The sequence below is a fragment of the Hyalella azteca genome, unplaced genomic scaffold (assembly GCF_000764305.2).
Source record: "Hyalella azteca isolate HAZT.00-mixed unplaced genomic scaffold, Hazt_2.0.2 contig17687, whole genome shotgun sequence".
Classification (NCBI taxonomy): Eukaryota; Metazoa; Arthropoda; class Malacostraca; order Amphipoda; family Hyalellidae; genus Hyalella; species Hyalella azteca.
In genome coordinates, this window is record NW_025947462.1 from 18,534 (window position 1) to 44,828 (window position 26,295).

Below are 26,295 nucleotides of genomic sequence, written 5' to 3' on the forward strand. Positions count from 1 at the left end.
AGAACATCCAGTTCACCCAGAACATTCAGTTCACCCAGAACATTCAGTTCACCCAGAACATTCAGTTCACCCAGAACCTGCAGCTGATGACTAGTGTTCTCTTTTTTCGAATCTAAATAAATTTTCACGGTTTAAAAATTTAACAATGAAGGCAACGACAATAAATTCGATGGTCAACTTTTGAGGAGCTTGAAGATTTGAGTAAAATAAAGAAAATAATATGTGTAAATTGGAACTAATTAGGGAAACTAATTAGTGTAAATCAGTTATATATTCTTGAAAACTAATTATTATATGGACATTTTTAGGAGTGATTTCAAAGCAGAAGAGTTTAACTCGTTGTAAAAACCTAAATTGCGATCTGAAATAAATTAACAATTTTAGTTTAGTAGAAGTTTAGTTATTTTTTAGTTAATCATAATATCCGTTAGTATATTATAGTATTAGTTTTAGGTATATAATGATGATATAGTAGTTTAGTAGTTCGTTTATAGTGAGTGTGTGATGCTGCTGCTGAGAGGTCAGATATATTTTTGGTAATATATAACTGATAACCAGAAATACATATATATTTTATATTGAAAAAATTATATTAATATACATATATACGGCCCATAAATAAACATATAAATATTTAAAAAATATATATTACTATACATATGTACGGGATACAGAGTGACGGTATACGGGTGATACGGGTATTCAGTCGGTATTTAGAGGTATTTACTGGTATTTGTTTGGTATTTATCGGTATTTACTGGTATATGGTCTTCTGTGTGAATAATGACAAAGATTTCAAGAGTTTTTCGATGGTAAACCGATATTTTATAGCAAGACTCCCATTCACGGCAAAAAAACAATGTTTTATAGTCAGCTTCAAGAAATTGCCGCTGAGGACAAGCATTTTTCATCTAAAAATTTACATTTTAATCACTTCGCCCCCAGCCAGAGTCAGACCTCAGCCGGTGATCTCAAATGCTGGTCATGAAAAAATGGGCCTTGCATTCCCCAATTAAAATCATTCATCACTTGAAAATTGATTTATTTATTCCTATTAAACAAGTTTTCTAATCCATGTTTCTGCAACTACGTAAGAAACATTTTAAGGCTCTTCTCCAGAATGATTTTTTTCAAAATTATTAATCTAAAGATTAAAAAAATTCAAAAAATTCGGAACATTTTTCAAAATTATTAATCTATATATTCGAAAAATTCGAAACATTCCTCGAAACGCTAAACTCGTCAACAAACTCTTATAATATTTTACATCAATTGTTTTTTTTTCATAAGACAACTAAACGAAATTTTATTCTACGTCTATTGTACGACAGTGTATCATTTGGTATGTGGGGATAGTGTCAAATACCAAGTACAAAGCTTGTAATAAAAAGTATGTAGTACATGGTATATATAAAATATATAGTACAGTGCATAGTATTGTATGGAGTAGAAGACTGGGCCGAGTTTGGCCGTTACACGTAGCGGCCTTAGTATTTTAAGTCATTTAAGGGGAGCGTCTGGGTGGTGAAAAAACTTTTTTGTTTACGGACGGATCGTTTTGAAACTTGGCACACATATGTAAAACAGAATTCTAAGACTTTTTTGTTCGTGTAAATTTTTCAAAAAAAATAAAATAAAACGTGAAATTCTTAGAAAACGGCCAAAAAGGGGGTACCGTAGATAACTATCTCCTCCTAGGATTTTGAAGCTACAACATCGAGACGGATATCATTCGATGCGTAAGAACCATATCTATCGATTCGTCGTAGCTTTTTTCGAATTTTGAATTTTTTGTTGCTGTGGGAGCATTTTTCCCAAAAATTTCGAAAAATTTTCGCTTTTTTCTAATTTCCGCCCCCTTTTTCAAAATATTTTCAAAACTATAACGAAATTTGAAAAAAGCTTCGACGAATCGACAGATATTCTAATTACGAATCGAATGTTATATCTCCCATTGCTGTAGCTTCAAAACTCTAGGAGGAGATAGGTTTGCTGTGACAAAAAGTTACCTTTTCAGGACAGCGCGACAAAGTCCCGCGCGCATAGGAATAGCCACTCAATGCAGCAAGGCTACGAAACTAAGCGTTACTGGAGCTTGATTCCAGTCAAGGATGGTGGGAGCGACTGCTAGCACACACCACCCCGTAGGATACCAGTCGGGCTACTGAAGCTCGGCTCTAGCAGTCAGTCTATTTATAGTGCTCGGCGGCTAATTTCCCCTATCTAAGTTGTTAAAGAACTCCCCCACCTCCCTCCCTTTCATGATCTGCCCTGAACGCATAAATCAACGTACAGAGATGGTTTTGGTACCGTTGGATAGCTTAGAATGTAAGATTTAAGATGAGACTAAAAACCGGAAAAGCCAAAATTTCGATTTTGGACCCAGACGCTCCTCTTAATTCAATGTAATCAAATGTATTTATTCCATACATACATTCAATGAATTGTATTTTGAAAATATATATTTAATATAATGTATTTTGTGAGGCCCACACCGTCCTTGCTGTGAGGCCCACACCGTCCTTGCTGTGAGGCCAATCTTTGTATTATTACGAGCTGGTAATTAAAGCGAAGACTTCCTGAACCTGCGGCAGCAACGAGCTTCAAGTTGCGGGTCCATCGTGTAGTATATTGTGCCGGTCAGGCTGTAAAATTAACTGGAAAATTGGGCAGAAGCAGTGGGTAGATTAAAATCAGTACAGATCAAATTACGAGCTTCATTGGGACAAATGCTTACAATAATTTCACAAAGCTGACTATCGACTCTCAATTGAGTGATTTAGTTCTCTATAAGTTTCGAATGTTACAATTTAAACCTCAAAATAGTGAAATAAAAAAGACAAAATGTAATTGCATAGGAATAGATGACTCATTATTGGAATAAATATTTGATGGCTAACTAAAGTACTTTTAGGAGATTGACCCATCCATCATCCGCTAAATGAGAGACGAGATAAATATTAGGGATCTAATAACATTCGAAATAATAAACTTGTATTTTTTATTATAACTATAAGATAACTATAACATAACTATAGTTCTCGATATGAATGAGTCAATTAGTTCCAACTATGAGCCTATGAGGGTTTTCTGCTGGGAACAAACATTTCTTGCAAGCAGTTTATTATTGACTTTATTTTTTAATTAACTTACACCAGACGCAAGTCCGATGTGAGCTGCTGGCCTCCAGAGCTCGTCAGGATATAATGAATTTTGTGCGCGATTTTCTTGCTTGCGAAGAGCAAATAAAAAATGTTCGGTGTGAGATGGAGGAAGAAAGGAACTATAAGTGGAGATAAATTATATATAGATGATAATTTTATAATAAAAATTGATATCTATATCAAAGTCATATCTGTCACTGCCAGCGAGGCAAAATTAGGCGAAGAATTATGAATATTTTAATTCATGACGAAGGGATTGCTTCGTTTATAATTTCGTATGAGCGATCTTGTTAAGTTTAGGCTCGTACCGTTTTCTATTCTATCGGAATTATCTGCAGAAAACTATTAAATAGGATGGACTAAAACTTTCTGTATATCAGAAAATAATCCACGTTTATAGAACTCGATATAGATATTTGTCATTTGGCAAGACGAGTTGTTGTTGATCAGATAAAATAAACAGAATTACTTGAAAAAATGTTCATTCCTGAGAAATACAAGCTCGACCAACCTATACGTACGATAATACCTATACTATAACAATACCTAATAGCCTATATACTATACTGTGCTATATCTCTCTTATAAAAAACAGTATAATTTCTATCACAGCCTATAAAATGGGCACGAATAAGTTCATACGCAAGCAATATTCAGTTCAATAAACATTTATAGCTTAGCTTACGATATATTATTTTATATGTCAGTAATTAGTTTATGTGAATGTTTAATTTCAAGTAAATATCCATTTTACTGTTTACGTTCCCTATTCAAATTTCAAGGAAGCAAAGATAACTTGATTTGAATTTCGCACGTGATCTTGACTCAGGGTTGCCCAGTGGTTACAGTTCAGAGTACCAGGAGTGGAGCAGTGAGGCGCGGGTTCGATCCCAGCTCTGTGCGCCAGTTTCTGGTCAGAATCGGCAAGGAGGCCGGGCGGTTAAGCACAGCAGAATTGTAGCAGTGAGTTGCGTGTTCGAGACCGCAACAAGCTGCAGGTGAATGTTCTGAGATGTTAAGAATCGGCGACAGGCATGCGGCCTAATAAACTCTGAAACCGCTATTATTATTAGATTATATTTTATGCATTAATAATTTTCTGTGAGGCATGTGAGAATGAGATTAGAAAACGCGGTTGAGAGGAATAACTATTTCATTATGGTTATTTCACGAAACGGCCTAAGTACACGTAGGCCGTAGCGGCCTAAGTACACGTGGCGGCCTAAGTACACGTAGCGGCCTAAGTACACGTAGCGGCCAAGTACACATAGCGGCCTAAGTACACGTAGCGGCCTATGTACACGTGGCGGCCTAAGACACGTAGCGGCCTAAGTACACGTAGCGGCCTAAGTACACGTAGCGGTTTAAGTACACTGCTTTGGATTGTGACTTCAATGCTTAGTATTAAACGTAACAAATCAATGAATTGTTTATTGAATTTAAGTAGAGATAAATTATATATAGATGATAATTTTATAATAAAAATTGATATCTATATCAAAGTCGTATCTGTCACTACCAGCGAGCCAAAATTTGGCGAAGAATTATTTATATTTTAATTCATTACGAAGGGATTGCTTCGTTGATAATTTCGTGTGACCAATCTTGTTGAGTTTAGGCTCGTATCGTTTTCTATTTTGTCTGGATCATATGCAGAAAACTATTAAATAGGATGGACTGAAACTTTCTGTATATCAGAAAATAATCCATTTATATAGAACTCGATATTGATATTTGGCAAGACGAGTTGTTGGTGATCAGACAAAATGTACAGAATTACTTGAAAAATGTTCATTTCTGAGAGCTACAAGCTCGACCAACCTATACGTACGATAATACTTATACTATAACAATACCTAATAGCCTATATACTATACTGTGCTATATCCCTCTTATAAAAAAAACAGTATAATTTCTATCACAGCCTATAAAATGGGCACGAATAAGTTCTTTCGCAAGCAATATTCAGTTCAATTAACATTTATAGCTTAGCTTACGATATTTTGTTTTATATATCAGTAATTAGTTTATGTTAATGTTTAATTTCAAGTAAATGTCTATTTTACAGTTTACGTTCCCTATTCAAATTTCAAGGAAGTATAGATAACTTGATTTGAATTTCGCATCTGATCTTGACTAGTTTATGCATTAGTAGTTTTCTGTGAGGCATGTGAGAATGAGATTAGAAAACGCGGTTGAGAGGAATAACTATTTCATTATAGCTATTTCACGTAGCGGCCTAAGTACACGTAGCGGCCTAAGTACACGTAGCGTCCTAAGTACACTGCTTTGTATTGTGACTTCAATGCTTAGTATTTCAAGGCATTAAATTCAATGAAGTGAAATGTATTTCTTCCGTACATACATTCAATGAATTGTATATTGAATATATATTTAATATATTGTATTCGTAGACACCGAGTCTAACCGTGTGATGTTTTCTAGCGAGGCCATATTTGTAACTTAATTTTTATGAAGAATTCTTGAACAATTGAACAGGATGGATGATGGAAGAACAGGATGGATGATGACGATTGTATTTATCATTTTATTATGTATTATATATACATAAAATATAATGCATTCCTCTTATAATGATGACACCATTCATCCATCCATAAAAAATTCATCGACATTTTATTCGTATTTATCATCTTATTATGTTATGTGTACAGAAAATGTTAGCCATGCTATACATATACGGAATACGATTGTATTTATTTTACTATATTATACATGAGTACACATTTAATGCCAGGAATGGACTTTAAAATCCCCGACAATGTTGTAGTTATAATATTATAGCTAGCCAAAATATACAGAAAATATAATTTACGACATTTGAGGCTCTAAGTTTCTTGAGTGGAGGTACAAGATAAATCTATAAGATTTCTCTTATCAATAATAATATATATATTATTATTAAATCTTTATCTATATTTAAGATACCATTACTAATCATCGTATCATCATAAATAACCCCGACGTNCAGGCGTCACCCCTGTCACCCTAGGGGCACCAGGCGTCAACCCTGTCACCCTAGGGGCACCAGGCGTAACCCCTGTCACCCTAGGAGCATCAGGCGTCACCCCTGTCACCCTAGAGGCACCAGGCGTCACCCCTGTCACCCTACGGCCACAACGCGTCATCCTAGGGGCACCACGCATCACCCCTGTCACCCTAGGGGCATCAGGCGTCACCCCTGTCACCCCTGTCTCTTATACACATCTAGATGTGTATAAGAGACAGCCCCTAGGGTGACAGGGGTGACGCCTGGTGCCTCTAGGGTGACAGGGGTGACGCGTGGTGCCCCTAGGGTGACAGGGGTGACGCCTGATGCCCCTAGGGAGACAGGGGTGACGCCTGGTGCCCCTAGGGTGACAGGGGTGACGCGCTGTCTCTTATACACATCTAGATGTGTATAAGAGACAGCCCCTAGGGTGACAGGGGTGACGCCTGGTGCCTCTAGGGTGACAGGGGTGACGCCTGGTGCCTCTAGGGTGACAGGGGTGACGCCTGTCTCTTATACACATCTAGATGTGTATAAGAGACAGGTCACCCTAGGGGCATCAGGCGTCACCCCTGTCACCCTAGGGGCACCACGCGCCACCCCTGTCACCCTAGAGGCACCACGTGTCACCCCGGTCACCCTAGAGGCACCACGTGTCACCCCGGTCACCCTACGGCCACCAGGGGTCACCCCTGTCATCCTAGAGGCATCAGGCGTCACCCCTGTCACCCTAGAGGCATCAGGCGTCACTCCTGTCACCCTAGGGGCATCAGGCGTCACCTCTGTCACCCTAGGGGCATCAGGNGGGTGACAGGGGTGACGCCTGATGCCCCTAGGGTGACAGGGGTGACGCGTGGTGCCCCTAGGGTGACAGGGGTGACGCCTGGCGGCCGTAGGGTGACCCGGATGAGGGTGGGGGGCAGGGTGACAGGCCTGACCAGCGTGAGGTGCAGCTGGCGCCCCCCGGCCGCCCCCTGCAGGATGGAGCGCCCCCCGGCCGCCCCCTGCAGGATGCAGCGCCCCCCGGCCGCCCCCTGCAGGATGCAGCGCTTGTACCAGCCAGCGATCAGGACCTCTGCCCCCGCGGCCGCGAGCTGCTGGAGGACCTCAGCCACCGCCGCCCCCAGCCGCGCCTGGTCCTGGCTAGGGGACTGGTGGAGGGGACATTATTGTTGTTATTAGTTATTATTATTGTAATTATTATCGTCATTATTATTTAGAAATCCGGATAAAGTCGAGTCCGGTTATGCATCTTACAATTAGTTTGTACTTAAAAACCGGACACGAAAATAAATGAACTACACTACCGGACATTCTAAAAAACGCCAACCTCGCTAGGTTAGGGTTAGAGTTAGGGTTAGGTGTGTATAAAACCCTTCTTTACATAGCTTGACACATTTCTACTAAGGTTAGGTCCAGCCAGGTTAGGTTCTGCTTACTTTTTTCACAATTTTACTAAGATCATTGGGTCAAAAATAATCATAGTCCGGTAAAGTGCAATTGATGTATGTATATTTATATATATATAAGTAGGGGTATTGTGCGACGTTTTTTGAGTAATAGTGCAACATGCCTGTGGCGGACAGAATTTTTCAATCAAATCTCGAATCAAACTTTCAACAATAGTGCAACATTTTTAGCATATTGTGCGACAAAATGTTGCACAATTACGGGTACGTCTCGGAATGTACCAATGTTGCACAATCTACATATGATTAGTATTTGCTGATAGTGCGACGCAAAAAAAGATGAACGTTATTCTGCGACATGTTAATAAACGAAAACCTCGTTAGTTAGGGTTGGAATTTGTAGAAAACTGAAGGTATCTTCCTACCTTCACTTAGTTTGGTAGCTCGGCGATTTATAAAATTAATGCTTCGAACCATTTGACCGGACTTCCAATTTTATAATTCAGATTTAATGTCTTTATTAACTAAGTTTTAAATTTCTGCATAATTTCGAGCACACGTAGCAGTCTAGCAGCTAAGCCATCCTTATTTCTATTATACCGACTCTAAAGACAAAACTTCCCTGCCCCTGTTTCGCGACCCAGCAGGGAGTCCCACTCTAACGTTCATTCAGTCAGCACACAGGATTAATGATCTCTTCATCTTCAGCCTTCGTCGACGTCAAGATGTCGGATACGAACTTGTGTTTTAGTCCCGTCTCTATGAAGCAGTAGAGACTTGTGGAGCGGTCGGGGTTCGGCGGTGGCTACCTTTCGGGCGGTGATGAGGTCACGGCGGACCACACTGGTAGTATCTTTGACGCGTCCGGGACTTGGGCCGCACCATGAGCGACTTCCCGTCAGCACGGCGTGAAGAACTGTTGTCACGGCGCCCACGGACCAGCGGACCATCTGGCTACGCTACGTCACCGAACTTGCTGGTTCTGCATTCACGGAGGTGAGCTGCGAAAACTTGGTGTGTATAAAACCCTTCTTTACATAGCTTGACACATTTCTACTAAGGTTAGGTCCAGCCAGGTTAGGTTCTGCTTACTTTTTTCACAATTTTACTAAGATCATTGGGTCAAAAATAATCATAGTCCGGTAAAGTGCAATTGATGTATGTATATTTATATATATAAGTAGGGGTATTGTGCGACGTTTTTTGAGTAATAGTGCGACATGCCTGTGGCGGACGGAATTTTTCAATCAAATATTGAATCAAACTTTCAACAATAGTGCAACATTTTTAGCATATTGTGCGACAAAAAGTTGCACAATTACGGGTACGTCTCGGAATGTACCCATGTCCCACAATCTACATATGATTAGTATTTGCTGATAGTGCGACGCAAAAAAAGATGAACGTTATTCTGCGACATGTTAATAAACAAAAACCTCGTTAGTTAGGGTTGGAATTAGAGTTAGCTGTAAAAACTAGTTCTATAAACTTTTTGTAATTTTACTACGGTTAGGTCCAGCCAGCAAAGGTTTTTTCATAATCACATAACTCGTTAAAAAGCGTTGACTAATAATTTTTGCGGTCGTACCAGAAATTAGAAATATATATAAAATATATATATCTTTGTTAACGACTTTTCAGTTGCCAAACAAGCGAAGTAATAACACGTTTTGATAAATAGGAAGAATTTCATGAAATTTCCATGGTCTGCAAGACATTCTTCATCCATGCAATTGCAATATTCTGGTGATCACATTCTGTTATATAAGCTATAGAAACAATCGATAACAATGATGGACACTGACATGTAAACAATATCAATAATGGACAATGGCACGTAAACAATCAAAAACAATGATGGACAATGACTCATAAACAATAACTGGTTCACCTCTAGAACAGACTTGGGGCAATAACAATGATGGACAATGGCACGTAAACAATAACAATGATGGACAAAGGGCTCACCTCAAGGACGGACTCGGGGACCAAGATGGCGGCCAAGGTCTCGCTGCTGTAAGGGCAGTCCTTGATGCCGCGGCCTGGGACGCTCACGTCGCAGCTCAACGTCCGGCGTCCCAGACGCGCCCCGTAGAGGGCGGGACATCTGGTGGCACCGGGGGACGCCATGTGGTCGCTGGGGGACGCCATGTGGTCGCTGGGGGACGCCATGTGGTCGCTGGGGGCCGCCATGCGGAGGCTAGTGTCCGTCAAGTGGTCGCTGTGGGTCGTCATATGGAGGCTAGTGTCCGCCATGTGGTCGCTGGGGTCCGCCATGTGGTCGCTAGAGGCCCCCATGTGGACGCTGGGGGTCGCCATGTGGTCGCTGAGGGACGCCATGTGGCCGCTAGAGTCCGCCATATGATCGCCGTGGGCCTCCACATGGCCGCCGTGGGCCGCCATATGGAGGCTAGAGTCCGCCATATGATCGCCGTGGGCCTCCACATGGCCGCCGTGTGCCGCCATATGTAGGGAGTCGCACATGATGGAGGTACACGCAGGCCGCAGGCTGAGGTCTCTAAGCCGCAGGTCCCCAGCAGGCACGACGTAGAGGAAGGTCCTGACGGGGTCCCGCTGGGTGACGTCCTGGAGCTCCCCCGTCGTCAGACACGCGTCGCTGGGGACCGTGACGGGCACCAGGGACGTGTTCGTCGTCACCAGGGGCACGCCCTGCAGGAGGCCCGCGGTCTGGGGCCCGTAGACCGCGACCCACGAGCCCAGGTACGCGGTCCCGGGCCACCGCAGCAGGTGGAAGGCCTCGTCCAGGGAGGCGGCGACCACGTAGAAGGACCGGCCCGAGAACTTCTCCCTGAGGTAGAAGTAGAGGAGGTAGAAGTAGAGGTAGAGGAGGTAGAGGTAGAGGAGGTAGAGGTAGAGGGAGAGGAGATGAAGGGAGGTAGAGTTAAGTTTTAGGAGGCATCTAACATTTGTAAAAAAGTTATAATCACATTTATTATAACTTTTTTATAAATTATTATAATTATGTTTATGATTAAAAAGAATAATGCTCATTGAATGCTAGTGTGTGGCCACACAGTACACAGTGTATGGCCACACAGTACACAGTGTATGGCCACACAGTACACAGTGTATGGCCACACAGTACACAGTGTATGGCCTCACAGGACACAGTGTATGGCCACACAGTACACAGTGTATGGCCTCACAGTACACAGTGTATGGCCACACAGTACACAGTGTATGGCCACACAGTACACACCTGAGCAGCAGCAGCCTGCTGTATGAGCTGTATGTCTTGCCTCGCAGTTTGTATTCAACTTTTGCTGCTTCTTGCTTCGGCTTTTTAATAGAGACGATGAGTCCGTAGAGCACCCGCTCCTCCTGTCCATTTAGCCCCTTCTGTGACCCTTTCCGTCCCTTTGGCCGCCCTTTTGGCCGTTTTGGTCCCTTCTGTGACCCTTTCCGTCCCTTTGGCCGCCCTCTTGGCCGTTTTGGTCCCTTAGGTCCCTCCACACCGTGCCCTCGGGCCCCCTCCTCCAGCAGACGAGGGAGGCTGATGCTCCGACATTTGGTCGTGACGTGTGTGATGGCCTCTTCATAGTCCTCGGCCTCAATCATCTGCTGGAGCTCTCGGGGCTGCTGGATAATTTTGTTATAATGCAAGGAAATGTGGGTCAAAAGGAAAAAAATGTGAGAAAAAAATGTAGTTGAAAGTCAAAAATATGTCAAAATGTGAGTCAAAAGTCAAAAATATGTCAAAAAATATGTCAAAAATGTGAGTCAAAAAGTCAAAAATATGTCAAAAATGTGAATCAAAAGCCAAAAATATGTCCACAATGTGAGTCAGCAGTCAAAAATATGTCAAAAATGCAAGTCAAAAGTAAAAAATATGAGTCAAAAGTAAAAAATATGAGTCAAAAGTCAAAAATATGTAAAAGAAATTTGAATCCAAAATGTTAGTTCAAAATATAAGTCAAGAATGTGAGTAAAAAATGTAACATTTGCCAAAGAAGAATACCCATGAGCACTCAAGGAAGTAACTAATAGTTTGTCCAAATATCAAGGCACTTTTAGCCCTTGTGTGCGTCATCCTGACCCAGATTGGCCAGGCAAAAAGATCAGTGTCAAGTCCGCTTATGCATGTGCTGAGTCAGGATGTGTCAATATTGGGATAATTCAAATTAATCATTAAATTATCCTTAAATTTTTCAATTTAAGGATAATTTTTAATTATTAAGAACAATTTTAAATTTAGGGAAAATTTTAAATTTAAGGACAATTTTTAATTCTAGTCATTTTAGTATAATTTTAAATTTAAAGACAATTTTCAATTTAATGACAATTTTAAATTTAAGGACAATTTTAAATTCAAGGACAATTTTAAATTTAAGGACAATTTTTAATGATTAAGTAGAATTTTATATTTAAAGACAATTTTTAATCATTAGGAACAATTTTAATTATTCATTTAAGTTTAATTATTCATGTCAGTTTCAGTCAGTCATGAAAAATGAATTTCCAGAAGACTTGTTTTCAGGAGATCTACAAAAATAAATATTTTTATAATAAATGATATTTTAAAAATACATTTATGAGAACTTTTGACTAAATTATTGTATTACTGCCCTTGTATTGTCTACTGTACAGACGTGGTCTATTGCAGAGGGGCCAAGAGGCCGTTGTAGGGAGCTTTAGCTCTTTAAAATATTAAGTTTAAATAATAAACATGAGAGAGTATATAAATTTAGCAATTCTATGTTCATTCTACAATTATAACTATTTTTTAATTAAACAAATTCTATATGTGGTCTGAATATAAGTTTAAAATAAATAAACATAAAATCAGCCATCACTATACAATTTATACACTTGCGCCCAAAATTATTCATACCTCTTCAGATATATAATACATTCAAATTTTAAAAAACATTAAAGATCACTTAAAACATTTTTCTAGGAAAGATTGCCATTATAATGTACAACAAAATATTTAGAAAGTAATTATTTTCAACAGCAATCATTTTGAATTTTGCGAGTAACTAACTGTTCATAATTATTCATACCCTCTTATTCCAGATCATTTATCATAGTACTATTTAAGTAAAACTATTAATGAAAATAATAGTAGATACTCTTATAATTGTGTTTCAAAATTCAGTGTTGTTGAGCATTGCAATATTTTCTCTGCAAAGTCTGAAATTAAATTTTTTTCCATAATTAAGGGAAAAGTTAAAACTTGGCTAAAAGTTTGAGGATGGTAAAGAAAAAAAGAGCTTAGTAATGATCTCAGAAACAAAATTTGCAAATTCCCACAAAGAAGGGCTTGGATATAAAGTAATATCTAAGAAATTTGATGTGTCTAGGTCTATAGTATCTTTTAACACGGTGGATAACATGGTTGGTTGAGGAAGGGAGAGAAAAAATTTTCCCCAGATGTGCCAGAAACAAAATAATTTATTAATATTAAAATCACTAGATTGCCTATATTGCAAGTTTGTCCAGAATTTAAAAGAAAATAATACAGCCAAAATATTCACCATTTCTTAAGAGTGAAAACATTTCGGAGTCCAGCTCCATCGTCAGTTCAAAAGTTCAAAACCTTTAAGAAAAGCAGAATCAATTAGAAAACTAAATTCACCTCAAAGATAAAAATGTAAACTGACAAAAGAAAAAAATTGTCAATTTATGTTTTTATCTTCAATGTGAATTTAGTTTTCTAATTGATTCTGCTTTTCTTATAGGTTTTGAACTTTTGAACTGACAATGGAGCTGGACTATAAAATGTTTTTATCCTTAAGAAATGTTTTGGCTGTATTCTTTGCTTTCAAATTCTTGATAATTTATCAATTGCAATGTTTGCAACAATCCTAGGATCACCAGCAAGGAAATTCCATCAAATTTGGATGCTTCTGATAAGAAGGTTTCAAGACAAACTATGCACAGAACAATGCATTGAAACGGACTGAAGGGTTGTCGACCCGAAAAACCCTTTTGCTAACATAAAAGCATATGAAAGCATGTCTGAAGTTTGCTAAAACACATGTCGAATCCATAACTCCATTTTTTCCAAGATAATGTGGACAGATGAGACTAAAATAGAATTATTTGAACATATGGATGTTGCTTAAGTTTGGAGAAAAAAAGTGAGATGCATAATTCAAAGAACGCAATCCTTACAGTTAAACATGAGGATGGGAATCTTATGTTTTGGGGGTTCTTTTTCTGCTAGGGGACCAAGAAGTCTGATTAAAGTGAATGGGATCATGAAAAAAGAACAATATCTTGATATTATCAAAAATGAATTGCAAGATGTAGAAAAACTTTTTCTTGGTCCTGATTGGATTCTTTAGCAGGATAATGGTCCAAAGAACACATCAAAAATAGTCAAGAAGTGGTTTGAGGATTCTCACATCAATGTCATAACATAACATAACATAGTGATGTCGGCGCTGAAGTGTAGGCCTGATGTGGCCTGTCGCCGATTCTTTTCCTTTTCGTGCCTTGTTCACAGAAGATCTAAAATCGTTTCATTTGACCGGATCTTTTCATGACTGGCGATAGTTTGAAGTAGCTACTAGACTTCCACCGGGTTTGATAAGGAGCTAGGCATTTCAAATCTGATCATATATTTTTCCATTATATTATCTAGTCTGTTCTTGAACTTGAGTCTGTTCTGTCATGGAATGGTCTAGTCAAAGTTGCAATCTCAATCCAACTGAGAATTTGTGATGCATACTGAAAATAGAGGTGTAGAGGAGACAATCTAAAAGTTTGGAAAGAATTAGAACTGTATGACAAGTAAGAATAGAAAAAACTTTGCATCAATACATGCAGGAACCTTATTGACCACTACTGTAAGCATTTACAACAAGTTATCAAGAGAAAAGGTCATGATATTAATTATTGATTCCGGGTAAGAATAAATTTGATCATGAGTCAGTTTTATGTTTCCTCTGCATCACTTTACATAGTAACTGAAAAAATAATGTTTTTTAGTTTCTAAATACCATGTTATATGGCTCATTAATGCTTTACATCTACTTTAAAGCTTTAGATAATTATTTTTTGGTCTAATCCTCGTAATTTGTTATAGGTAATGTCACTAGATTGCTTGAATCGCAGATTCAATAGAAATTCAAAAGCAAAGAAAACTTCACAAAAATTTAGCATATTTCTTTTTAAAATGTTTTAAAAGTCTAGTTCCATTCTCAGTTTGATGAATCTAGAATACAAATACAATCAGAAGTTAATAAAGTTCGGATTCACAAGAAAAAATACAGAAGTTAAGAGCCTAAATTTACAGGCAAAGGCAGAGTAATAAAGTAAATACCTATCAATTCACGATTTCTAGTGGATAAGAACTGATGGCTGCATTTAAACTAGGCCTCTCTTCAAAAATATACAAGGATTCCAAAATACGCAGATAGGATGCAACAGAACAAGAAGCTAAAACCTTAAAGTCATAATGTCACTAGATTGCTTGAATTGCAGATTCACTAGAAATGTAACAGTGAAGAAGACTCCACTTAAATTCAGCATTTCTCTATTGAAAATGTTTCGTAGACCAGCTCCATTGTCAGTTTGATAAATATAGAATACAAATACAGACAGAAAATTAATCAAGTTTGGAGTCAAAAGAAAAAAAAGTTAAAACCTAAATTTACATGCAGAGGGCAGAATAATATAGAAATAACTATCTATTCACAATTTCTAATGGATAAGAACTGTAGAAAGCATTTAAACTAGGCTTCTCTATAAAAATACACAAAGATTCCAAAATGTGCAGATCGGAAGCACCAGAACTATAAGCTAAAACCTTAAAGTCAGTGTCGGACACCGGAACATTGCACTGCTCGGCGTGTGCGCGCAGAGCCGAATGAGGAGGGCACGATAGTAACTGCCCAGTCCTATAACTCCTACCTCTATGCTCAGCAACCCTAGTGTAAAGGTTGCGTGTCGTCATTCCAGCATACGCAGATGCACATTGTGCACAACTAAATAATTAAAACTAGGGATGATCGCATGAGAGAAGGGAGGATATCTTTGAACCTAAAAAGTGAACCTATTTTAAAATTATTCACAAGAAAGATATGAAGATTATTGTCCGGAAAATGTTTCATAAGCAAATCTTTCAATTCTCTTGCCACAATATCAGATGCATGGCCAAAGTATGGAAGAGAACAGTAAAGAGCATTTCTATTATCAGGCTTTGGAACAACTCACTATCACTTAGGCATGAATTTCCTAATTTGGTTAAACACCAAGCCAGAATGAAATCCATTAGGCAAGAAGATATTGTGCATAAATTCAAATTCAGAATGCATGGCATGGAAAGTTGAGTAAATATGGAAGCTGCGGTGTAATAGTATTTGAAGCCTGTTTAACTTGAATTTAAAATTTGCAAAGGTTTAGCCGATGGGAAGACTCATGCCCAAACCATCACTCTGGCTGTAAAACTTATCAGCAAATATTAAAATTGAATTTAGAACTGATAATTCTAGGAGGTATTTAAAAGAATTTCATTTCTAACCAAAAACAGTATCATGAATATCTGCAAACAGAAAATTAGAATAGATCTCTATAGTTTCATAAAGAGGTATATTTGTAAACAAATTTTCCATGTCAAAAAAACAATAGTTAAGTCCTGAATGTCGGTAAAATTCTTCAAGTGGTCAACAAACTTATAAGAATTTTCTGCTGTATACTGGTTAGTTGTTAGTTAAAGACTAGAACTTTAAACTTAGCCAGTTTAAAACTAGGAGTATTATATGCAGCAAAAATTTGTTTAAATTTAAACTTTGAGGCAAAATCAGACTAATGAATTTTAGGTAAGTCTATAAAATCACAGGGCATGAACCAGAGGTGTAAAGTTTGCAGTAAGTTTCAGATAAGAAGGCAGACAAATCCTTGAGTTTTTGCAGAAAGCGATTGATTTAGTCCTCCATTTCTAAAATAATTTCAGAGATTAGATCAGTAATTTCAGCAAATTTAGAAGGATCGGTGATGAGTGCACTAAGACTCTGTTATATTGACTACATTCAACCAACACAACGCCCATGCCCTTCAATAAAAGCGTGTCACTGGGATGAAATACAGAATAAAAACTTTTATATGACTCAAAGCCATAAAAATGATGATAGGCTAAGCTCTGCAAGCTCCCAAGAAACTCAGGGCGGTTAGGAGTGGAAACATTCTTTATGCTGAGAGCTAGCCTTTCAAAGGCTGAAAAATTTATAAAAATCCAACTTGAAAACAATCAGACAAAAATTAATTCCAAAAGCCAGCAAGAATTTGATACGGGGTTCCAAGTTTAAAGAACTATAGTTGAAAACCACCTCATCTGGGTCAATACAACGAATTTCGTTGTGGATGCCGAAGTTACTGAGTTTCCTTTGATGCATTTGACTGGAAACTTTCCTGAAGTTAAGAAGATGCCTGAATGCAAAAATAAAGGCTTTTGTTTTATTCTTTGATTTTTGTCTGCCTGTTTTCAAGTTAGACTTTTATAAATTTTTTTAGCCTTTACAAGACTAGCTCTCAGCATAAAGAATGTTTCTACTAATAACCACCCTAAGTTTCTTGGGAACTTGCAACTTGCAAGACAGCCTATTGTCATTTTTATGACTTCAAGTCATATAAAATTTTTTCTTCTGTATTTCAACCCAGTGAAATGCTTTGATTGTGTTGTTGGTTGTACTCAATTTAACAGTAGCCTTACTGCACTCATCACCGAACCTTCTAAATTTGTCAAAATTACTGATCCAATCTCTAAACCCATTTTCAAAATTTAGGACAAAATCAATAGTTTTCTGTGAAAACTCAAGGATTTGTCTGCCTTCTCATCTGAAACTTCAAACTTTACTCTTCTGGTTAATGCCCTGGGATTTTATATGGCTTACATACACAAAATTTACAAGTCTGATTTTGCCTCAAAGTTTCAATATTGACCAATTTTTGCCACATATAGTACTCCTAGTTTTGAATTGCTAAGTTTTTAGTTTCAGTCATAGACTGTCATACAACTAACCAGTACACAGTAGACAATTCTTATACGTTTGTTGACCACTAGCAGGATATTAATGACGTTCATGACTTTACTTTGGCCTCTATTGACATTGGAAAGTTTGTTTATAAATATAGGTACCACTCTATGAAACTATAGAGATCTGTCTCAATTTTCTGTTTAAAGATATTCATGATACTGTTATTGGTTTGAACCAATATTTTTTAAATACTTCCTGGAATTTTTAGTTTTAAATTCAATTTTCATATTTGCTGGTAAGTTTTACAGACAGATTGATGGTTTGGGCATGGGCCTTCCTCTTGGTGCAACCTTTGCAAATATTTTCATTTGTTTTCATGAGGTTTCATGGCTGGCCAATTGTCCTCCTGACTTCAAACCAATATTTTATAACAGATACGTCAATGAAATCTTTCTTATTTTCAAGCATCCCTCTTATGTTTAACTTTTCTTAGGTCACCTAAACTTGCAATATTATTCTATTAAATTTACAAAGGAACTTGAATCAAACAATAGTTTGTTCTTCCTCAAGTGCAAAATTACTAAATCTAATGACCACTTTAAAACATCTGTTTTCCAAAATCTACTTTCACCAGCTTAAGCACCAGCTTTTCTAGCTTTTGTTCTTTTAGATTCAAGTTGAATGGGCTTTAAACACCATGGCTTTTGTGTTTGCTTGACTTTCCGTGCCATGCATTCTGAATTTGAATTTATGCGCAATATCTTCTGGCATGCATTTCCTTCTAGCATGGTGTTTAACCAAATTAAGAAATTCATGTCTAAGCAATACAGTGAAGTTGTTCCACAGCCTGATAATAGGAATGTTGTTTACTGTTCTTTTCCATACTTTGGCCATGCATACAAAGTTAAGTCAAGAGACTTGAAAGATTTGTTTATGAAATACTTTTCAGACATCAACCTTCATATCTTACTGGAGAATAATTTCGAAATAGGTTCATTTTTAGGTACAAAGATATCCTCCCTTCTCACACGTGATTGTCCCTAGTTTATAAATTTAGTTTTGCAGGATGTGCACCTGTGTATGTTAGAATGCCGTCATACAATCTTTACTCTAGGGTCGCTGAGCATAGAGGGAGGAGTTATAGGACTGGGCAGTTACTATCACACCCTCCTCATTCAGCTGCGTGCACTCACGCCAAACGGTGCAACATTCCAGTGTCTGACACTGACTTTTAAGGTTTTAGCTTCTTTTTCTGTTGCATCCCGTCTGCATATTTTGGAATCCTTGTACATTTTTGAAAATTGGACTAGTTTAAATGCAGCCTTCAGTTCTTATCCACTTGAAATTATGAATAGATAGGTATTTACTTTATTACTCTGCCCTTTGCCTGTAAATTTAGGTTTTTAACTTCTGTATTTTTTCTCTTGAACCCAAACATTATTCACTTCGGATTGTATTTTTGTCCTAAATTTATCAAACTGACAATGGAGCTGGACTCCAAAATGTTTTAAATAGAGATATGTTTTATTTTTGTGGAGTTCTCTTTACTTTTAAATATTTTGTAATTTGTTGAAATGACATTAAGGCATGAATAATTTTGGACATAAGTGTATAAACTACAATGTGCATTTGGTATTTAAATTTGTTAATAGTTTTTCATTAAGATTGCCATACCTTCCTCATGCGCTGGGATGTTGACTGATGATGGCGGTGAAATACCTGGACTTTTCTTAGGGTTAGGGTGATGGGGGAGAGTTGGGCGGAGGTGATGGGGGAATGTTGGGAGGAGGTGACCGCAGAGTGTTGGGCGGAGGTGATGGAGGAATTTTGGGCGGAGGTGATAGAGGAATGTTTGGAGGTGATGGGAGAATGTCGGGAGGTGGTGATGCAGTAACGTTGGGAGGAAGTGATGTGGGAGTGTTTGAAGGAGGTGATGGGGGAATGTTGGGTGGAGGTGATAGAGAAATAATTGGAGGAGGTGATGGGAGAATGTCGGGAGGAGGTGCAGGAGTGTTTGGAGGTGTTGGGGGAGTGTTTGGAGGTGATGGGGGAGTGTGGGGAGGAACTTTGTGCTATCCTCAAGCTCTTCATGAGCAAGGGTTGTTCAGAGGCACTGTGGGCATCAAGGACACCATTGGTATCATAGGTACTATGGACATCAGGCCCCTCACTCGACGCTTCTCTCTTGCACGGCACACACAGAGGAGGAGGAGGAGGTGGCCAGCTACCACCACCAGGGTTGGGAGGCTTGCATGCCTGCCATGACATAAGGTTTATGTGCAGCAGGAACTTGGTTGCCATCAACATTCCATTTCAAACTTGTTCTACAGTGAAAATGAAAGCTAAGTACCAAATTAATTCATATGATAGAAGTAAAGTTATGGATTCAAATTTGTTACAAGGACCAGAAGTTACAAGGCCTAAAATTACCTACCAGCACTTGTTACCAGCATATGTTACCTACCAGCACATGTTACCTACCAGCACATGTTACCTACCAGCACATGTTACCTACCAGTACATGTTACCTACCAGCACATGTTACCTACCAGCACATGTTACCTACCAGCACATGTTACCTACCAGCACATGTTACCTACCAGCATATGTTACCTACCAGTAGATGTCACTTACCTCATCCTGGGACATTGGTTCATCTTTGGCTAATACATCATCAGCCTCCACCTCCAGCTTGATGTTGTCCACCATAATCATGTTATCTTGGTCGCCATCATGTTTGACCGCCATAATAATCTTGTCATGCTCGCCATCATGTTTAACTGTCATGATGTTGTCTTGCTTGCCCTCGTGTTTGACCGCCATAATCATGTTGTCCTGATCACCTTCATGTTTGACCAGCATCATCATGTCACTATCATTATCACATTTGACTAAAATCATGTCATCTCCGAGCTCATCATGCATGACAGCCTCCACTTTAATATAAACTTCCTCTAAGTTGGGTTCAAGTTTGATTTTTTTGAGAGGAATTTGGTCGTCCGCTGGTGGGGCGCCAACTGAAGAGAACAAAATTGTTTGATTATTGCTATGGAAATGAATTGCATTTCACACAAGAGCTTCAAAGCAAAGAAATAAATAGTAAACAATAGAATATTGCTTGGGAGTGTACTTTCATTTTATTGAATGTTACTTGTATGCTTCAATTTATTCTTTCAAATAACAAATGTGACTCATCATTCAATAACATATCAAGGATAAATATCATGAGAAATAGCACACCAAAAGAGGGCTTTAACCCACTACATTAAAAGATCCAGTAAAACAATATAGTACACTTTAAATACCACATTAAATAATAAATCAGTCCCAGCATTTATATATGCCAGGGTAAACTAACTTCAGTTCTAAATAAACAATATCTTAAGTATGATGATGCTGGTATGCATGATTATTTACTAGTCTACGTACTTGTTGCACTCAAAAATTAACTTGAGGAAGAGTCTTTGTAAAGGAATTGAATGCAGGACCGACTCCAATTGGGTCCGAAGAATTAACCCTAAGCTGCCACCGAACCTCAACGAAGGAAATGAAAACCAAATCCCCCTCCTCCAGCAGACGAGGGAGGCTGATGCTCCGACATTTGGTCGTGACGTGTGTGATGGCCTCTTCGTAGTCCTCGGCCTCGATCATCTGCTGGAGCTCGCGGGGCTGTTGGATAATTTTGTTATAATGCAGGGAAAATGTGGGTAATAAGTCAAAAATATGTATAGAAAATTTTGAGTAAAAAATGTGAGTAGAAAATGTGCGTTGAAAATGTGAGTCAAAAGTAAAAAATGTACGTGCTGTGAGTCAGGATGTGTCAATATTGGGACAATTTAAATTGTTCTTTCAAATTGTTCTTATATTTTTAAATTTGAGGACAATTTTTAATCATTAAGGACAATTTTAAATTTAAGGTCAATTTTTAATCATTAAGGAAAACTTTAATCCTTCATTTAAATTCAAATCTTTTTTTCAGTCTCAGTCAGTCATGAAAAAAAAAGAATTTCTAGAAGACATGTTGAAAACATTGACAGAAATAAAATCTCTTTATAATAAATGATATTTAAAAAAACATTTGCTAAAATACACTAAAAAAACATTCACTAAACTACAATAAAATACACTTTTGAGTAAGTGATAGTAATACTGCCCTTGTAGGGAGCTTTAGCTCTTTAAAATATCAAGTTTAAATAATAAATATGAGAAAAGATATAAATTTAGCAATTCTATGTTCATTCTACAATTATAACTATTTTTTTAATTAAACAAATAGGTTTAAATAAATACACATAAAATAAGATTTAATTATACAATTTATACACTTGCGCCCAAAATTATTCATACCTCTTCAGATATATAATACATTCAAATTTCAAAAAACAATAAAGATCATTTATAACATTTTTTTAGGAAAGATTGCAATTATAATGTACAATAAAATATTTAGAAAACAATTATTTTCAACAGTAATTATTTCGCATTTTGTGCGTAACTTACAGTACATAATTATTCGTAGACCTCTCATTCCAGATCATTTATAATGGTATTTAAGAAGAACTGTTAATGAAAATAATAGTAGATACTCTTATAATTGTGTTTCAAAATTCAGTGTTGTTAAGCATTGCAATATTTTTTCCGCAAAGTCTGAAATTAAATTTTTTTCCATAATCAAAGGAAAAGTTAAAATTTTGCTAAAATTTTGAAGATGGTGAAGAAAAAAGAGCTTAGTAATGATCTCAGAAACAAAATTTGCAAATTCCCACAAAGAAGGGCTTGGATATAAATTAATATCTAAGTAGTAGCGCATTATGAAAAAAAATGAAAATCTTTTAACACAGACCACGGTGGATAACCTGGTTGGTTGAGGAAGGGAGGGAAAACATTTTCCCCAGATGTGCCAGAAACAAAATAATTTATTAATATTAAAATCACTATATTTCCTAAATTGCAAGGTTATCCAGAATTTAAAAGCAAAGAATAATGCCAAAATATTCACCATTTCTTAAGAATAAATACTTTACATAGTCCAGCTCCATCGTCAGTTCAAAAGTTCATAACCTATAAGAAAAGCAGAATCAATTAGAAAACTAAATTCGCCTCAAAGATAAAAATGTAAACTGACAAAAGAAAAAAATTTTCAATTTATGTTTTTATCTTCAATGTGAATTTAGTTTTCTAATTGATTCTGCTTTTCTTATAGGTTTTGAACTTTGGAACTGATGATGGAGCTGGACTCTGAACCGTTTTAATTCTTAAGAAATGGTGAATATTTTTTCTGTATTCTTTGCTTTTAAATTCTTGATAATTTATTAATTGCAATGTTTGCAACAATCCTAGGATCACCAGCAAGGAAATTTTGAGAAATTTTGATGTTTCTGGTATGAAGTATCAAGACAAACATTGCAAAGAACAATGCATCATAACGGACTGAAGGGTTGTCGACCCGGGAAAACCCTTTGCTAACATAAAAGCATGTAAAAGCAGATATGAAGTTTGCTAAAACTCATGTCAATTCCCCAACCTCATTTTTCTCAAAGATTTTGTGGACAGATGAGACAAAATAGAATTATTCAGACATATGGATGTTGCTTAAGTTTGGAGAAAAAAAGTGAGGTGCATAATTCAAAGAACACAATCCCCACAGTTAAACATGGAGGTAGGAATCTTATATTTTGGGTTTCTTTCTGCTAGGGGACCAAGAAGTCTGATTAAAGTGAATGGGATTGTGAAAAAAGAACAATATCTTGATATTATCAAAAATTATATGCAGGATGTAGAAAAACTTTTTCGTGGTCCTGATTGGACTCTTTAGCAGGATAATGATCCAAAGAACACATCAAAAATAGTCAAGAAGTGGTTTGATGATTATTACATCAATGTCATGGTCCTAATACCCTAGTCAAAGTTGCAATCTCAATCCAACTGAGAATTTGTGATGCATACTGAAAATAGAGGTGAAAAAGAGACAACCTAGAAATTTGAAAGAAGTGGAACATTATGCCAAGGAAGAATGGACAAAACTTAGCATTGATACATGCAGGAACCTTGTTGACCATTACTGTAAGCGTTTACAACAAGTTATCAAAAGTAAAGGCCATGCTATTTGCTATTGATTCAGGGTATGAATAAATTTCATCATGAATCAGTTCTATGTTTCTTTTGTATCTCTTTAAAAACTGAAAAAATAATATTTTTTTGGTTCAAAATACCCTTATATGGTTTATAAATGTTTTACATCTCCTTTAAAATTTTAGATAATGATTTTTTGGTCTAATTTTTGTAATTGGTTGTCACTAGATTGCTTGAGTCGCAGATTCACTAGAAATTTAAAAGCAAAGAAAACTCCACAAAAATTTAGCATATCCCTGTTGAAAATGTTTTAAAAGTCCAGCTCCATTGTCAGTTCAATAAATCTAGAACACATATTTAATCAGAAATTAATAAAGTTTGGATTCAAAATAAAAAAGAAGACAAAAACCTAAATTTACAGGCAAAGGCCGAGTAATAAAGTAAATATCCAACAATTCACAATTTCTAGTGGATAAGAAGAAAAGGCTGCATTTAAACTAGAATTATCTTTAAAAATATTCAAGGATACCAAATTACACATATCAGATGCAACAGAACAAGAAGCTAAAACCTTAAAGTTATAATGTCACTAGATTGCTTGAATCGCAGATTCACTAGAAATGTAACAGTGAAGAAAACTCCACAAAAATTCAGCATTTCTCTATTGATAATGTTTCGGAGACCAGCTCCATCGTCAGTTCGATAAATATAGAACACAAATACAGTCAGAAAATTAATCAGTTTGGAATCAAAAGAAAAAAAAAAGTTAAAACCTAAATTTACAGGCAAAGGGCAGAATAATTATGCATGGCCATAGTATGGAAGAGAACAGTAAATAACATTTCTATTATCAGGCTTTGGAACAACTCACTATCACATAGGCATGAATTTTCTCATTTGGTTAAACACCAAGCCAGAAGGAAATCCATTAAGCAAGAAGATATTGTGCATAAATTCAAATTCATAATGCATGGCATGGAAAGTTCAGTAAATATGGAAGCTGCGGTTAATAGTATTTGAGTTTAACTTGAATTTAAAATTTGCAAGGGTTTGGCCGATGGGAAGACTCATGCCCAAACCATCACTCTGGCTGTAAAACTTATCAGCAAATATTAAAATTGAATTTAGAACTGATAATTCTAGGAGGGATTTTAAAGAACTTCAGTTCTAACCAAAAACAGTATCATGAATATCTTCAAACAGAAAATTAAAATAGATCTCTATACTTTCATAAAGAGGTATATTTGTAAACAAATTTTCCACGTCAAAAAAACAATAGTTAAGTCCTGAATGTTGGTAAAATTCTTCAAGTGGTCAACAAACTTATAGGAATTTTCTGCTGTATACTGGTTAGTTGTTAGTTAAAGACTAGAACTTAAAACTTAGCCAGTTTAAAACTAGGAGTATTATATGCAGCAAAAATTTGTTTAAATTTAAACTTTGAGGCAAAATCAGACTAATGAATTTTAGGTAAGCCATATAAAATCCCAGGGCATGAACCGGAGGCATACAGTTTAGAGAAAGTTACAGATGAGAAGGCAGACAAATCATAGAGTTTTTGCAGAAAGCTTTCAATTTTGTTCTCAATTTACAAAATAGTTTTAGAAATTGGATCAGTAATTTTGACAAATTTAGAAGGATTGGTTATGAGTGCGGTAAGGCTACTGTTATATCGACTACAACCAACCAACACAACGCCCCTGACCTTCCATAGAAGCATGTCACTGGGTTGAAATGAAGAAAAAAATTTATATGACCTAAAGCTGTAAAAATGATGATAGGCTAAGCTCTGCAAGTTCCCAAGAAACTCTGGGCAGTTAGGAGTAGAAACATTCTTTATGCTATTAGCTAGCCTTTAAAAGGATCAAAAATTTATAAATGTCCAACTTAAAAACAGGCAGACAAAAATCAAGCCAAAAGCCAGCAAGAATTTGATACGGGGTTCTGAGTTGAAATAACTTTAGTTGACAACGACCCCTTTTCTGGGTCAATAGTGCGAATTTTGTTGTGGATGCCGAGGTTACTGAATAGGAAGATATGTTTGACTGGGAACTTTCCTGAAGTTAAGAAGATGCCTGTTTTTAAGATGTTTTTTTTAGCCTTTGAAAGACTAGCTCCCAGCATAAAGAAAGTTTTTACTCCTAACAGCCCAGAGTTTCTTGGGAACTTGCAGAGCTTAGCCTTTCCTAATTTTTATGGCTTTGAGTAATATAAAGTTTTCTTTTGTATTTCAGCCCAGTGACAAGCTTTCATTGAAAAAACTAGCTAAAAATGAAGACTTGATCATTCATAGACCTGACAAGGGCAGGGGCGTTGTTTTGGTTGCTTGTAGTCCATATAACAGTAGCCTTACCGAACTCATCTCCAATCCTTCTAAATTTGTTGAAATTACTGATCCAATCTCTAAAACTATTTTCAAAATAGAGGACAAAATCAATAGCTTTCTGTGAAAACTCAAGGATTTGCCTGCCTTCTCACCTGAAACTCACTCCAAACTTTACTCCTCTGGTTAATGCCCTGGGATTTTATATGGCTTACATACCCAAAATTTACAAGTCTGATTTTGCCTCAAAGTTTCAATTCCGACCAATTTTTGCCTTATATAATACTCCTAGTTTTAAATTGGCTAAGTTTTTAGTTCCAGTCTTAAACTGTCTTACAACTAACCAGTATACAGCAGACAATTCTTATAAGTT

The 26,295-nt window shown here is 37.0% G+C and overlaps 1 protein-coding gene across 1 annotated transcript in view; it reads right to left on the reverse strand.

Annotated features, from left to right (window-relative positions):
* Positions 1-6,973: 6,973 nt before the first annotated feature.
* LOC108676821 overlaps positions 6,974-26,295 on the reverse strand; it is a 43,176-nt gene continuing 23,854 nt past the window's right edge. Inside the window, exons 2-7 of the mRNA XM_047885360.1 lie at positions 20,162-20,544; positions 19,202-19,783; positions 10,804-11,180; positions 9,552-10,392; positions 7,113-7,325; positions 6,974-7,006 (exon numbers count right to left, since the gene is read on the reverse strand). Of these exons, the coding sequence (XP_047741316.1) occupies positions 6,974-7,006; positions 7,113-7,325; positions 9,552-10,392; positions 10,804-11,180; positions 19,202-19,783; positions 20,162-20,544 (2,429 nt within the window). The remainder of the gene's footprint in view (positions 7,007-7,112; positions 7,326-9,551; positions 10,393-10,803; positions 11,181-19,201; positions 19,784-20,161; positions 20,545-26,295) is intronic.